Below are 16,370 nucleotides of genomic sequence, written 5' to 3' on the forward strand. Positions count from 1 at the left end.
AATCATTAAAGATGGCGTCCGATCAAGAGGTAGGAAAAAGATGCCTCAGTAATGACGGGTATTTTGGAACTGTGAGATTTATTGGACAAGTCCCCCCAACAAAAGGTCCATTGAGTTATATGTATTGCAATCACTTGAGCATCCAATAGGAGAGTGGTTAGGAGTTGAATGGGATGATCCCTCAAGGGGTAAGCACAGTGGCACTCATGATGGTATAGAATACTTCAGATGCAGGTGAACTAATAACCTACAGAATCTGTAAAAGTTTTCAAAAGAGATAGACTGTGTTATTCCATGCAGCTCTTATTCTCTTCCTCCACAGGATCCCTAACAGCGGGTCTTTTGTAAGACCCGATAAAGTCTCCCTCGGTCTAGATTTTGTGCAAGTTATAACAGAAGTAGTTCATGACAGACACTTCACCTTCATTTCACGTCTTTTCTCTTTATCCCTCCCTCCCTCTCTCATTCCATTAGAGATACACATACAGTATTGATTCGACTGGTGAGAACGTGTTGGAGAGAGTCTCTACCAAAGACGTGTTACTAATTGCAGGAAAAGAAACACAGAGGTAATGAATGAGGTTGTTTATCTGTTTGTTTATTTTTTGTTTGTTTTAGTGAATTAAAAGAACTTGTAAATGTTGATTTGTCTTTGACACTACTGAGCACTTCAGGGGTACCCCAGGGCATCTTAAACACCTGCCCAAGTAATAGAGAGAATGAGAACGAGAATAATAGAGAATGAGAATGAGAATAAAAGAGAATGAGAATGAAAGAGAATGAGAATGAATAGGTCTTTATCTTATGATTATTTTAGATATAAGATGTTTGAATCTGTCAAGTACGTTGATCTCCAGCTGGAATGAAGTGGCTCTGATTTGTTCACAGCTCCACCTTTTAACAACAATCGATTTGAGGTGGGTAGCACTATAGCAATTGATTTTAATTAGTTAATTAAATACGGTTTTATTGTTCTGTTTAGTTCAAATAGGATGACCACACCCACCGATCCATTATCGCTGCTAGATTCATTGAAAAATGTGACACATCTTATCATTAATAAAATGGGACTGGAATGGAACGATGTAATAAATTAATAATAATAATAATAACAATAATAATAATAATAATAATAATAATAATAATAACAATAGATTGTTATTAATTGTTTAGTTACGTTTAATTTTGCAAATGATGGCTAACTTGAAGCAGTTGGTTGCGTCCAATAATAATATTTGTTGCCTTGGTAACGGAGGAGATTCTAAAGACGCATTTCCAGAATCAATTGAAGAAATTTGTCTTGACTATAATAAAATTAATAATTGGTTGGAGGTAATTAAACTGAGGCATTTACCAAAGTAAGTATATGATTATTATTGTTATTATTAATTTTTTGTATTTTTACATAATTTAGGCTTAATGCTTTATTTCTGAGGTCCAATCAATTAATTAATATAGAACCAATTAATAAAGGTTGTATTTAAATTCATAATCAATTAATTAATTGATTAATTAATTTATTAGGTGATTTCTTTTCCCTAATCTCACTTGTCTTAAATGATAACCCATTTGAATCTGTAAGAATTTGATTGGTCAGAAGTCATGTGCCCATTTATTCATTTAGTGGTGTTCAGTTGATGCTGTAGCTTCAATTGAGAACTTAAGAAAGTTACGATTAATAAAGTCCCCAATATTCAAAGGTACAATGCTGCAGTAATTATTGTTTTTTTTTTTCCTATAAAATGGCTTAATTTTTAGATGAATCTGAACTTGACGCAAGACTACTAGTAATAGCAAGGGTACCTCAGATTACTTACATCAACGGGTGTCAAGTCAGTCTCCATTTATTTATTTATTTATTTATTTGTTTGTTTGTTTTTTTGAGCAGATTTACAAAAAAGAAAGAGAGAATGCTGAAATGTTTTATATTAAGAAATATTTCCCGGAATGGATAAAAGCAAAGAAAAGTGGGGGAGAGGCCTGCTTCCTGTCCAATCACAAACAATATAAAAGACTAAGTGAAAGTACAAAATATATAAAAGTGATTATTTAATTGTTATTGTTGCTGTTCTTATTATACATTTAGTTCATGGCTTACCTGAAGAAGAATCGATTGCAAAAGAATCACCCTTTGCTCCGACAATAAAAGATAGATTATTAAGTAAACTAATAATAATAATAATAATAGTAATAATAATAATATCATTAAATATATCATTTATACATTATAGATCTGACTATATTAGATGTAGCTAGCAGTAAAACTATTAAGAGGAAGCTCCCTGAGACAATGACAGTACAAGAGTTAAAGTCTTTGTGTATGAGATTCTTCAAAGTGAAGACTATTAACCAGAAACTGTACTATAGAAGCCATGAGGTAGGGAATGTGATAATCACCTCAAATTTTTATTACATTTTCTGATACATATTGATGTCCTTATGCTGTGTAGAAAGTTTGAGGTGATTCCGACTTTAATTTTTCAAGTTACGGCTATTTTAAGAAAATGCCAAAATTCTGAAAAATACCCTGTACTTTTTTCCAAAAAATGGCTCCGAAATCACCCCAAATTTTTATTACATTTTCTGATACATATTGATGTCCTTATGCTGTGTAGAAAGTTTGAGGTGATTCCGACTTTAATTTTTTGAGTTACAGCCATTTTAAGAAAATGCCAAAATTCTGAAAAATACCCTGTACTATAGCCCATGGTTTTTTCCAAAAAATGGCTCCGAAATCACCCCAAATTTTTATTACATTTTCTGATACATACTGATGTCCTTATGCTGTGTAGAAAGTTTGAGGTGATTCCGACTTTAATTTTTTGAGTTACAGCCATTTTAAGAAAATGCCAAAATTCTGAAAAATACCCTGTACTATAGCCCATGGTTTTTTCCAAAAAATGGCTCCGAAATCACCCCCCCCCCCAATTTTTATTACATTTTCTGATACATATTGATGTACTTATGCTGTGTAGAAAGTTTGAGGTGATTCCGACTTCAATTTATCAAGTTACGGCAATTTTAAGAAAACGCCAAAATTCTGAAAATTACCCTGTACTATAGCCCATGGTTTTTTCCAAAAAATGGCTCCGAAATCACCCCAAATTTTTATTACATTTTTTGATACATATTGATGTCCTTATGCTGTGTAAAAAGTTTGAGCTGATTCCGACTTTAATTTTTCAAGTTACGGCCATTTTTAAAAATACCATCTACATGTAATTAATGCATTTAAAGCCATCACTACTCCACCTTCTTCTTTTGAAGGTCACAGCTCCACCTTGCTCAGCAGCACATGGGCTATTGCCCTCAGTTTGACTCGCTCATTGAGCTAATGACTGGTAGAGAACTATTGACGATGTTTGCTCGACTCAAAGGAATCAAAGAGAAGCTAATACCAAAGGAAGTTGAGGCAGAAATAGAGAGAATGAACTTGAAACAATATGCTGACAAGAGATGTGGGACCTACAGGTAAGACTGTATGAATGGTACATTGTACAATAAAAAATAAAAGAAAACAGAACAATTGATATTACAGCTACTGGTAGCAAATTTAACTAGCTTTAAGTTACTAAATTAAATGCTAAAAATTAGGATAATTAAATGTAATTATTGTTTTATTATGCAGTGGTGGTAACAAGAGGAAGCTGAGTACAGCCATAGCTCTAGTTGGTCAGCCTCCGGTTGTCTTCCTCGATGAACCCACCAGTGGAATGGATCCTGTGACAAGACGATTTGTGTGGAATGCAATCACTGGAATCATAAAAGAAGGAAGGACAGTGATTCTCACCACTCATAGGTATGATTAATGTAATAGAATGTACTTATGGCTCAAATAATTAAACACTTTAAAAATCACTTTTAAAATAATAATGAAAGACCTTATGCATCACTTTAATGTATTGTAAAAGATCCCTGCATGTATAATTAAAGTGTGGACTTGTCATATTATTTTTAACTGATATCCCTGTAGTATGGAGGAGTGTGAAGCCCTGTGTACCAGACTGACCATTATGGTCAATGGATCTTTGAAAGCTCTAGGCAGTGTCCAACATTTAAAGAGCAGGTACTATACTGTATGCTAGCTAATGCAAATGCACACACACAGCTATAAGATAAGGAGAAAGTATTGCATTTAATAGCTGGTTTAAACTATTCAAACTGTTAACTGAAAATTGTATTTCAATAACTTAATGCACCATGATATTGAGCTATTATTAGTCAATAACAGTTATGCTCGTTTCAGCAGGTATTTGCACTCAGCCTGTGTATACTAGCCATGTACTCTTGTTAGTAATGATTATAACAGATAATTAGTTATGTCTGTGTGAGACTCCTTTTATGGTAAAATTGATGTTTGGTCTGACACAGGTCATAAATTGACTTGTAGTAGGTCGGAAAATTGATTAAAATTACCAAATATAAAACGACTAATGAGATTTTGAAGATCATAGACAAAATGGAACTCAAACACAATCACATTAAATTTCTTCATAATTTCTCTGCACAATCATCTCAAGCTTTAATATTAATTTGTTTTTATACTTTTGTTTGTTAGATTTACTTCTGGTTATCTCCTCCAGTTAAAAGTAGACTCAGCAAGAAGAACCAGTGATAGGCCAAAGGAAAATAAAACCATCAGACAGCGTTTCACAAAGAAGCTAAGCCGAGCTTTCAGCTTTGAAAAACGTACATGTAGATCTGAAGAAGGTACTGAAGAATTGGAGACTTTTAACAGCCAAGAGAGTAACACAAGAACAACAGCTGCAAATGCTTGGGGTAGAGTTACCGTCTTGACTAGAGTGACTAACAGGATACAGAAACTTGTTTCAAGGCGTGCCTCAGAAGACTCAAGCAATATTGAGGATAGTCCTCTTGAAAAGGCCACAAAGAGGGCCAGCTCTGCCATCATAAACTTGTTCCCAAAGGCAACTGTAATAGAGAAATATCTAGTAAGAAATTGCCATTATGATCATACTGTTCGGCTTTTATTAAATGTCTTATTTTTTATTAACTTTTTAGGGATCACTGACTTTCGAAGTGCCCAAGGATGGTGCGTGTCTCTCTGAACTCTTTGAAAAGATTGAACAAATAAAGAGAGACATTGGTATCATTGATTACAGCATAAGTCAACCAACACTTGAAAAAGTTAGCAGCTGTTGTATTCAACAATCCATTGACGTTCTATTATGCTTGAATACTTTTAGGTTTTTCTTCGTTTTGCAAAACAGCAAGACTAAAAATGACTAATACTAATATTCTTAGTTTTTCTCCACCAAAGCAGTCTATATTATTTTAATATTTAATTTTTAGTGACAGTTATAACAAGAGTATTAGATAATAATTTTTTTTTATTTTAATTTTACCGGGTGAATAGGCGGGTTGCATCATTAAGCTACGCCTCTTTTGCTCATTAAAATTATGCCAAAGAAATACTACTGTGACTACTGCTGCAAATCATTCCAGGATACACCAAAGGCTAGAAAGAGACATTTCTCCGGCCTATCCCACCAAAGACAAAGGAAATACTACTACGAGACTGTCATTAGTGAGCCGCTTAGGGAATAAAACAAATTTATTCGTCCATTTTAATAGTACCAGCTGCTTCTAATAATAATACTACCGCCTTATTGTGGAGCAGAATGAGTGGAGAAGAAATGCTTCAAGAATGGCTCAAGTGTAATCCAGGGATGCAGAAAAGGATTTTTAATGAATCAATATCACAATAATAATAATAATAATAATGACTAAAAACACATTAAATAATAATTAATTATTATGAGTCAAAAAAATAATATTAATAATTATGTCATTAGTTCACATCATCTACTCAAAAGTACAGACAGAGAAAAGACACTTAACAAAAGAGAGAGAGAGTGTGTGAGAGATTTCACTGATGAAAACAAAAATAATTTAAACTGCATGAGGCTAAAGGAGAAAAGGAGGGAAATGAAGCAGCTGCTAATAAATCAGTCATAAACTTACATGAAAGTTCATTGTCTCTTCGTAAATTAATTCTACAAAAAAAACAAACTATGAATCTCAACAATAAACAAGCTTTCCCTCACGTTTAAGTCTGTCCTTAGGCAAATCATCCAACTCCATCTCAAACTTAAAGGGAACTTCAGCTACAGGCTAGACAATAAAAGAATCAAAGAATTAACTAACAAGTTAGAATATGTGCCATGTACTACCTACTAAAAAGACATACTTGACTATTTTTAATAAAAATTTGGCAGGAGAGATAACTAATTGGCAAGTTGTCAAATGTATAATAATAGAAGCAACAGTTATAAAGTAAACAGTTTAATCATCTCTGATGACTGTCATCACAATTCTAGACACATCACACAACAGGTGTGATCAGTATAGTATCCTGTGTATTCCCACACATTTAACAAAGGGGTCTAATTTCCCCATCCCCCAACCCCCCTTTAAAATTTCAAGACCCCTCATTATAAATACCACTTAACGTACGTGTGTATATTATGTACATTATGTACATTAAGTACTCACTTCATCGTCAGGGTCATAGTACTGCTCTAAATATGGGTGGGCCAAAGCAGCATCCACCGATATGCGCTCGTCTGGATTAAATGTCAACATTTTGCCTAATATATCAAGAGCTGGCCAAAGAAGAAAGAAAAAAGGAGATGAAATTATTATCAATTTATTTTTATTTTAAGATACCTTTGGGATCGGCCTTGGGATATAGCCTAGACCATGGTACAGTGGGCTTGAATGGTAAGTTTTTAAGATAGCTTTTAGCCTGAGAAGAGGAAGGAGGAGAAAGTGTAACCAGTAAGATTAAATAAATATAAGAAAATTTAAAAGTGAGAGAGAGAGAGAGGGTCTTGTTCTTCTTTACTTTCTCATTCCTAATACAACTCAAGTCCTTCTCTGTTGGAGATCCAATCACATTCAAGATGTGATTAAGTTGATCAAGGTAGTGCTTTCCAGGGAATATCGGGCGATTTGACAACATTTCGGCCAAGATACAGCCAACAGACCAAATATCAACTAGAGAAAACTTAAATAATAATTTGAACTAATCAAGTTTGGGTCTACAAAGCTGTTTGCCTTTAATTTCAGTCAGCACTATTAGTAATGATGTAATTTAATTTATAATCATACATAATCTGGTTCTTTCTAATCATCCATTGCTAAATTGGCTACAATCAATAAACTGTCAGCAACACTGTCATGCAATTTTAATAAGTCCTTCCTTCTTTCATTACAATACAATGGAAGCTCACTGGCTTTGGAGTATCCTTTAGAATTCAACATTATTTCAGGAGCCCTGTACCATCTGGTGGCGACATACTCAGTTAGTATACCGGTATGATCTTGCTCAGGATCTGCTATTCTCGCCAGACCAAAATCACATATCTAGAAAAGAGAGAGAGAGAGGACAAAAAGATTAAACAATACCCCCCAGCCTCTGGTAGACATAATCTATTACCTTGAGATCACAGGTGGTATTAAGAAGAAGATTGCTTGGCTTCAAATCACGATGTAGTACATTAGCAGAATGTATGTATTTCAACCCACGGAGAATCTGATAGAGGAAGTAACAAATGTGATCATTGCTGAGGTGCTGTGTCTTGAGCAGTTTGTAAAGATCAGTCTCCATTAGTGTCTGGACAATGTAACTGAGAAAGAAGTGAGTTAAGAGAAATGTAACTGTAACAATGGTAAACATATGCAATGGTCAATGGCTACCCTCTTCTCTCTCTCTCTTAAAGAAAAAGAGGGAAAGTGGGAGAGAGAGAGAAAGAGGACTGTCACTCTGTGTGTGTATATGGGGGAGGATACACATCTTTCATTTCTGCCATGGATGGCGGCTTGAGTATGTCCAGTATACCAATTATCTAATAATAAAAATAATAAAGACAATAAAAATAATAATTATAATTGTAATGAAGGCAGTCTACCCAGGCATAGATAATTTCATGTAGCCTAACGGCATCTCTACTTCATCAGTGAAGAGCGTGCATATAAAACTTGAATTAGTTTGAATAGAGTACAAAGTTTGTTGTTAAAATTTAGATAGGCAAGGCTTATTTTTACATGTTACATACAATAAACAAGGCAGCCATGAAACAGACTACTCTCTCTGCTAATCTTGATAAAAAAGGTATAAACAATTTGATTCCTTTAAAGACAAGTATTAAGTGATGTCACACAAGGTGACAAAGAGCACTAATGGATCCTTCATTGTATAATGTGATCTTTTTACATTTTCGTGGCGGAATCTAGTTAGGATCTTTATCTCTCTTAGTGTCCTTTGACAATATGTCTGATGTTCAAACGGGGTTATCCTTTTGATGGCCACTTTGGTTAATGATTGGTTATCTACTGCAGAACTGAAAGTAGGAGAGAGAGAGGGGGGGGGGGAGGGAGAGGGAGAAAGAGAGAGGGGAGAGACAGGAAAAAAGAAGCAGACGGGTAGGAGTTTGATGGTCATTATGGCTAGTTGTAAACAGATACATACAAAAGGAGAAGGTCATAACAGAAATACCAATTAATACCAATCATACAAATCTTTGGTATGAACAAAATTTAGAACAAATCACCATAGCAACGACGTGTGAAAAAAACCCAATATGCGTACATGTACATGTAAGGAAGGCAGCCATTTTAAAATAGAGCATCAAATAGTGAGGATTCCATATTTTATTATAGCCACTTACCAAACCATCCCATATGCACCCTCTCCAATATAAGAAAGGTTTGAATATCGGGGCCCTACGTCGAATGCTTGCCCGCGGACTATCTCTGGAGGAGGCTTGACAGTTGCCATTATAAGCACGGAGAAGATTGGCTGCTCTAGACGCTAGAATGGACCTAAGATCATCAATACAATGGAATGGAGAAGGAGAGAGGTTTTGTACCCACGGAAAAGAGATCGAGAGATCGAGAGAATAATTTTTGTACTGTTAAATAGACTTATTACGGTATGGTAACTACGTGACCCGGAAAATACGGAGAATGTCCCGGAGCAGTGCGTTTCCGTTAGTGTCCGATTGTAAACGGTACAATACGGCTCGACCGAGTAAACAAAAACATAATCGCCGTCGGTCTTCTCAGTAATGTGAAGAAGAATATTTGCCTTCTTTTCTAAGGCAAGACGTTTTAGTCAGAGAGCACAAGCCTGTCAAAATCTTACAAGAATCTAGCCGAGGCCATACCTCGTGTAAAATACCATCACCTCTAAGTGTGGATTGCTCGCTCTTTACTAGCGTGACTCTCACTCTAATAGTGTCGATAGACGCTTCCAGGTAGCTATGGGAAAGAGAAAGTTCCAGGACTACTTGCCTGACCTCTGCCACAGACGTTATATATGCGTACACTGTAGAGCTCACCTAGCTAATCACGATGAACTCATATCAAAAGTGAATATTCTAATTTATTTATTATAATTTTCATTTTTATTGTATGATACCACCACAGTCTTTTCAAGGCAGCCAAGGAAAGGCCTATCTTTTCAATAAAGTGTAAGTTATTCCTTCCCTGGGCTTGTAGCTTTGGCATCAGCTTTCTTTCTACATTCCATACTGTTACCATACACAATAACAGAATAATTGTCCAGTAGATCTACTTAATCCTTTGTTATGCACACAATCAAATGCTACACCACATTTGAGATTCTTATGATTGCTCATATTACAATAACATGTCAATAACATGTGTCTCCCACTCCTCTCAATTTACTTCTCTCATATCATGTCTCTCTCTTGTCTTTCCTTCCTTCCTTCCTTCATCCAGTGTTAATGTTGATCATGGTCGTGCTGAAGAGAGAGTTCTGCTAACTGGCTTGCATGCTGTTGCAGACATTTACTGCAACAACTGCAAGACAACACTCGGCTGGAAATATGTAAGTTTTAAAACATGCAAAGAAAGAGAGAGGGAGAGAGAGAAGAGAACAAGGAGTGGGTTGTTTATCATAACATCTATCAATTAACTATGTCTTTATAAAGAAGACTAGTAGATATGGTAGTATATGAAAGGGAATAGCGTGTGATAGGTCCATGGAGACTACACAGACATAACTATTAATGATATTTTAACCATGTCTGATGCAATTGCACCTGCTTACAGAAACTGCTTGTAGTTACTATGTTGCTAACACTGTTATCAAGCAAAGCTAATGAGCCACTGCTGCTTATTCTCTACTGATATATGCTGATGGAGCAGAACTGTGTGTGACATACCATAAACAAACCATGTAATACTCTATTGCAGAGTAATACATATGTACCCATTGACCTCTTATTATTATAATAAAGAATAAATGAATAACTGATAAATAAATTGTGAATGTCATTAATGATTATCATAATTATTACAAGAGTGTAATCTTTTCATTATTATAGAGGATACATTGTATTTATTTATTTATTTATTTATTTATCATAGGAGCATGCTTATGAAAGCAGTCAGAAGTACAAAGAAGGTAAATTCATCATTGAATTGGCACACATGATCAAAGACAATGGTTGGGACTGAGGCCAAGACAGAGACTCATTCCCGATTTCTCATTCTCAGAATTACATGTTAATAATTTCCGTACCATACACACCGCCCGCCCACACACTCGTTATTAATCATCAAGAACTCCAACTATTTTCTGTATTTCATCAGCAATATTGTTTTTAATAATAATTATTATTGTGTCTTGTTATCATTATCATCAGTATCTCGTCTTTGTCCAGTAATTATAATAATCATCATTATTTTTGTTTGTGTACCATTTTGTTTATAGAATTCATCAATGATTATAATAATAATGATAATGATTATTATCTCTGTATGTTGTTGAAAAAATAATAATAAATTGCAAACTTGAGACATCAATAGTAATAATAATAATAATAATAATAATAGTCTACTATTCTCCTAGTATAAATGTTCGATACACAAACTGACAAACTTGAAAAGTGAGAGAGAGAGAGCAGGAGAACATACAGTACATCAGTTATACATTAGGCACTTGAGAGTGATGGTACGATAATTCATCAAGTACTTCCGCAAGGCGTCCGTATGCTGCCTGCATTCTTGCTTCATCAGAGCCTGGTTTTGCCGGTCGAGGTGGAGGAACGTCAGGATTTTCAGGGTTCTCACTTTCCGCTGGAGCCGAGTAATTCTTAGTGAGAGTCTCGCGTCCTTGCTGGTACTGAGAGTAGAGTACTTGTGCATCAAGATAAGGATCAAGAGGGTCCCTCCAGTCGCCTATTGTAATCCCACGATGGCAAGGACAGCAACCAGGCTCTGGAATAAACAAGGGCATTAATTAGAATATGTGTATTTCATTAAACAAAAGACATATGTACATGTACACGTGTTTTACCAGCTGGAGCCGTGGCCCTACAGCAACTCCATTCCTTCTTCCTGGGTAGATAGACTCCAGTGTGGTGGACAGGACTCATCTCACGATTACAAAGGCAAGCCTTCCTTATGGCGGATACCCAACGATTCTGTTCGTTAACATCCTGTCAACAACAACAGGAATTGGTAATGGACACACAATACTTTGTTGTGGTGATGGTGGATACAATACTTTCACATAACTTCCAATAATCATTATTATTTCAAACTTACAGCTGCTTGAAGGTAGAGTACTGTCTCACTAGGTGAAAAGGCTGTCGATGGTCCCACAGGAACAATTACTATTTGGAACATGTGCTTCCGTGAGAAAGCGGCTTCATCCAATTTCTCAACCACTCTTATCCACTGGACGGGATAGCTCTTGGCTTCCTGTTAAAGGGAAGGCAGCATAAGGTCATCAATATGTACCAGAAAATGTAATATAAATTTGAGATGATTTCAAGGCCATTTTTTTGAAAAACCATGGGCTATAGTACAGGGTATTTTTCAGATTTTTGACGTTTTCTTAAAATGGCCGTAACTTGAAAAATTGAAGTCGGAATCAGCTCAAACTTGCTACACAGCATAAGGACATCAATATGTATCAGAAAATGTAATAAAAATTTGGGGTGATTTCGGAGCCATTTTTTGGAAAAAACCATGGACTATAGCCTTGGGTACTTTTTACAGCAACGATAAGAATTTTATAATAAAAGTGGCTTCAGAGGTATCATACCCCAGTCTTCTTCTCAGTAGGAAAGTAAGTAAAGGCAATATTAGTCAATTCAAAGAATCTCTTCCTATACAGCAAACTGCCGACAGCCCCTGAAGTACCACTGGTGACCCTCTTCCACAACACGCCGGAATTTAACACAACATGTTGCAAATAACCTAAACCATCAGAGAGGACTTCTACTGGAGTTGCTATAAAAATAAAAAATAATAATAAAATAATCATCATTAATAGTAACCTGATGGTGTGTTCATGACAATCTGAACATCGATCAGCTGATTGATGTACGTTTTAACTTTGTCCACGCCCTCTTTTAAAAGCGTTGCCATTGGAGACATAAACTGCTCCTTAGCATCAACCGCAGTCTGTAGGTTACCCATCGTCTGGATTAACTGGAAAATAATTAAAAAAAAATAAATAAATAAATAAATAATACTTTTGCCGTTAGCTTAAGAGTTCTTTCTGCTCTCTGATCTGCATGCTCCTCTCTTAGAGCGAACAGTTTAGGAGACAAAATGGCCGGAACAAAGAATCTTAAGAAAATAAAGCCAGTCACTGAACTATAGGGAGTGTCCTAAAAATATGTATAAATTATAAATAAATTACTAAATATTTATATATTTTTAATAATTGTGTGTACATGTACATGTACTAATATTAGTGTTTTTAATGTATTGAGACTTATAAATGTAGCTAGTTCCCTTTTGAGAGATCATATGGTTATAGTTCTGGGAAAATATGGTATTATAAGAGGAGTGGTTTTTGATCAGGACAATATAATGTACAATAGAGCTGACGTCTATTTAAAAGTGGGTCTTTAAACATTAAAAGGTTTCTCATCAGGTGGTGACTATTGTACTATCACTCTTACCCCATCAGGGAACTTCACTATGACTCGGTCCCACAACAGTCTCATACTTTGCCTCAGGACTTGAGGGCAACGTTCGACTGATTCAAATATTGACTCGGTAGCAATTTGAATGTATCCAGTCAGCTGGGCCACTGAAGTGTCAATTAACTTTGACGTGGAACTTGATCTTGTTCTATAAAATAAAAATAATAATAATGATAATGATGATGATTATTACTTGAGTTGGTCAGGGTCTAATTCGACTAGTTTCTTATCATTGAATATCGTATCAATAACTGGTTTAAGGGTCTCGTGAAGATATGGTAATGCAACGACCTAATGATAAATAAATAAATAATAATAATAATATAGAGCTCATTAATATGCGTGCATGCGTTGATGCAGGAAGGATAATTAACGAAGATACACCCACTCACTTTCATGAACTGGTCGAGACATTTAGAAGCGAGAGAGTTCCCACGGAATAGAGTGGTGACATTACTCAGAGAGACATTCTCTACTTCTCTACTGATGAGACAGTCAAAGAGAGGGAGGATGGCATTGTGGGCTATGTAAAACCGGACCAAGGTCTGAGCTAAGGAGTTCCTGTCCATTGTCATGACTTCTTCCAGCATTATCAGGAGAGGGCTGCCTTCAGGCTATAGAATGTTAATAATAATAATAACAGTTATTATAATTGTTAAAATATTATTATTATCATTGAAATGTATTGACATTGTTCCAAACTAAAGACAACTGCTAAAGAACAATCTATTGGCTACTGTACATGTACATGTTCATGTTCATGTACATGTACATGTACATGTACATGAACACACATTGTGTTGCTTTTGTTGCTACATGTAAATTTAGGTTTTCTATTTCTAAATACAAGATGCTAATAAAAACTAAAAATGGAGATTTCAGGAGACTCAGACCAAATATGGGAGACCAAAAGTCTCCTAAACTCCCTCTAGATCTAACAGTGCCTATACTGTACATGTACATGTATAATTCATACCCCTGGTGACTCTACAGCACTGATCATCAACTGTACAAATGGACTATAAAGCTGTGAGTCAAGAATCCGTTCCTCATGGCACTGGACTTTTAGTCTTAGAGATCCCAGATCTTTCTCTTTCTTTCCGTCCTTTTTAGCGCCACCTGAAGGCATTGCAGCTGAGGTCTCTTTGTCTTGTTGCTGGAGTCTGTACCAGGTCTTGTAACGCTGGCCGAGAAAAAGCTCAGCAAGATCAATAATAACCTGAATAATGAGAGGGTAAGACATTTATTATTAATTTATTATTGATATTTCAAGTACATGTAAGTTTTAATTTTAACATTAGTATATCCAGTCGTGTTTAAAATGAACTTGATTCAATTAATAATGATAATAATGGAGCAGTGATTGCTTGTACATGTACATGGAGACATCAAAGATCAAAGACACGAGACGAAGGGTAAACAAACTTGGCAAGAAGATCAGTAGGCATGATGCTGGTAATTGAATTAAAATTTAAATAAAGTATAGTCTCTCTTAATGGACACTCTCTATAGCGTACACCTCCATTTAACGGACAGCACCTAGTGTACCAATTACATTCCTTACTGTATAAAATAACCTCCACATAAAGGACACCACAGCAGTCTCCCAGAATTATAACAGGTGCATGTTTACCCTCCACTGCTAATTTAAATAAACACAATGAACCATGACAATGAAAATAATAATCCATTATTAACGAAAGAAAAACAATTACTGTAAACAACACGCCCACACACGCCAAGTTGATAGAAAACAATCAAATAACCACGCCCAATTAATTAATAATAACTTTCAATTGTCTGCTACTAAATTTGGTTCAGTAAATTAATTTTAGTATGAGATCATTAAAGTGCCAAATTGAAATGTCACGTACATGTACATGTACACATTTTAAATATTCTTACTTCTCCTAGAAAAGCATCATGGTGGAACTTCGCTGAATCATAAATAGTAATTCTAACTGTTCTATTATCGAATTCCTCCAGTGGACGATTGATGGGTAGCTCGTAGGTCTTGTTCCAACGAGGGAAACGGGTCTTTTTTAAAGTGGGCGTGTTCAACTCTTTTCCCTTGTAATTGATGACGGCATAAGGATCCACTTTACTGTTTATATCTCTGACGGCAAGATCCCTTTAATAAATAAATAAAATAAATAGATAAATAAATTTTAAAAAGACTAACCTAGCTTCAACCAGTGTAATTACTCCTCTAAACATCTCCTAAAAATAATAAATAAAATAAAAATAAGTAATAATAATAATAATAATAATAATAATAATAATAATAATAATAATAATAATAATAATAATAATAATAATAATTCTCTATATCTCTTAAGTATTATGTGCCAGTATCTTACGTCACTGTATTCGTCTATCATTATCTCCGCCAGGAGCTCTCCTTGAATCTCATCGTCTTTACTGATCGGCTTAAGAGGAAACCAGCTGTCCAGTCCTCTAGGGGACCCCATGATGGAGTCTCTGTCCAGCCTTACCTTCCCAATGGGTACCTTTACCCTAGAGGAGAGAGAGGGGAGAGAGAGGGAGAGGGAGAGAGTGAGGGGAAGAAAGAGAGAGAGAGAGGGAGAGGAAAAGGAGGAAGAGAATGGGAAAAGGAGATATACAGTAGATTACTGTACATGGTGTCCCTATTACTCTTACCCCAATGTGTCGTGATCGTACAGATAGACTGATACATATTGGTACTCCAGTGGTACATGGAGTCTGTACTCCTCGCCCCAAAATGGCTCCGAAGAATTAAAAACTGAAGCAGTCCTAAATAATAATAATAATAATTATTTTATTATTACTGTTATTATTAATTAGAGATTAACGCTTATATTCGTTGTTGTTATTGTTTTACCTGGCGATAGCTTCGTTGTCTACTTTGATATAACAGTAAACATCTCTCAAACCAGAACTAATTGATAGAGGGGGGAGGGAGAACAAACAAAGTAATTTATACAATAAACAACAACAATAACAACAATATGCATAATCATAATACGTGCACATACAAAAATATAAATAAAATTATATTTAAAAGTGTACAATGAACACCAAATCAAACGAGAGAGAGTGGCCATTATGACTAAAAAAATGATAAGAGGGCATCAGAAACTCACGCCAGATTCTTTGCTTCGCTAATCTTAGCATATATACTCGTGTATTGGAAAACAGGCGGGCCTATGATAGAGGAACGGTAGTTGGAGACGACCCTCTTTTTAGACTCCATCAGTCTAAAGGGCAGCAGAGAAATAGTCTAGTGAAGAGAGAGAGAAGTTAGAGCCCAAAGCTCGACCGGCCCAATGAGTGTGGGAGTGGCTTAATGAGAAATACTTAATAACTCTTTATAACTTACAGTGCTGTACGGAC

At 35.5% G+C, this 16,370-nt stretch overlaps 5 protein-coding genes across 5 annotated transcripts; 3 read left to right on the plus strand and 2 right to left on the minus strand.

Annotated features, from left to right (window-relative positions):
* Positions 1–2: 2 nt before the first annotated feature.
* On the plus strand, positions 3–3,025 carry LOC100632003 (tubulin-specific chaperone E-like). Its single transcript, XM_020000413.1, has 16 exons — positions 3–105; positions 150–234; positions 323–398; positions 475–569; positions 619–707; positions 818–917; positions 983–1,085; positions 1,174–1,358; positions 1,415–1,473; positions 1,525–1,577; positions 1,625–1,700; positions 1,759–1,832; positions 1,889–2,024; positions 2,087–2,161; positions 2,232–2,377; positions 3,011–3,025. Exons 1-16 carry the CDS (start codon positions 12–14, stop codon positions 3,023–3,025), a joined length of 1,461 nt encoding a protein of 486 aa, XP_019855972.1. The 5' UTR covers positions 3–11.
* A 223-nt stretch (positions 3,026–3,248) lies between these two features.
* On the plus strand, positions 3,249–5,836 carry LOC109584608 (ATP-binding cassette sub-family A member 7-like). Its single transcript, XM_020000416.1, has 7 exons — positions 3,249–3,471; positions 3,629–3,799; positions 3,974–4,066; positions 4,559–4,952; positions 5,023–5,148; positions 5,208–5,548; positions 5,596–5,836. Exons 1-6 carry the CDS (start codon positions 3,296–3,298, stop codon positions 5,238–5,240), a joined length of 993 nt encoding a protein of 330 aa, XP_019855975.1. The 5' UTR covers positions 3,249–3,295; the 3' UTR covers positions 5,241–5,548; positions 5,596–5,836.
* LOC100632128 (mitogen-activated protein kinase 1-like) lies at positions 5,674–8,934 on the minus strand. The gene is made up of 11 exons (XM_003388867.3): positions 8,694–8,934; positions 8,240–8,366; positions 7,816–7,871; positions 7,463–7,652; positions 7,257–7,389; positions 6,869–7,020; positions 6,691–6,769; positions 6,517–6,626; positions 6,069–6,135; positions 5,986–6,017; positions 5,674–5,928 (listed from the first exon to the last, which is right to left on the minus strand). Exons 1-11 carry the CDS (start codon positions 8,801–8,803, stop codon positions 5,914–5,916), a joined length of 1,071 nt encoding a protein of 356 aa, XP_003388915.1. The 5' UTR covers positions 8,804–8,934; the 3' UTR covers positions 5,674–5,913.
* Positions 8,935–9,047: 113 nt separating this feature from the next.
* On the plus strand, positions 9,048–10,647 carry LOC100641391 (protein yippee-like 1). The gene is made up of 4 exons (XM_003388855.3): positions 9,048–9,395; positions 9,454–9,497; positions 9,769–9,877; positions 10,420–10,647. The coding sequence occupies exons 1-4, from the start codon at positions 9,288–9,290 to the stop codon at positions 10,507–10,509; spliced, it is 351 nt and encodes a 116-aa protein (XP_003388903.1). The 5' UTR covers positions 9,048–9,287; the 3' UTR covers positions 10,510–10,647.
* Positions 10,648–10,851: 204 nt separating this feature from the next.
* LOC100632253 (rasGAP-activating-like protein 1) lies at positions 10,852–16,311 on the minus strand. Its single transcript, XM_011407663.2, has 16 exons — positions 16,121–16,311; positions 15,859–15,915; positions 15,657–15,770; positions 15,356–15,512; positions 15,178–15,215; positions 14,901–15,126; positions 13,972–14,214; positions 13,388–13,609; positions 13,189–13,286; positions 12,972–13,143; positions 12,537–12,674; positions 12,339–12,492; positions 12,104–12,291; positions 11,602–11,757; positions 11,351–11,492; positions 10,852–11,271 (listed from the first exon to the last, which is right to left on the minus strand). The coding sequence occupies exons 1-16, from the start codon at positions 16,228–16,230 to the stop codon at positions 10,979–10,981; spliced, it is 2,508 nt and encodes an 835-aa protein (XP_011405965.1). The 5' UTR covers positions 16,231–16,311; the 3' UTR covers positions 10,852–10,978.
* Positions 16,312–16,370: the final 59 nt, after the last annotated feature.

The sequence above is a fragment of the Amphimedon queenslandica genome, unplaced genomic scaffold (genome assembly GCF_000090795.2).
Source record: "Amphimedon queenslandica unplaced genomic scaffold, v1.1 AMPQUscaffold_13192, whole genome shotgun sequence".
In the NCBI taxonomy this organism is placed as follows: domain Eukaryota; kingdom Metazoa; phylum Porifera; class Demospongiae; order Haplosclerida; family Niphatidae; genus Amphimedon; species Amphimedon queenslandica.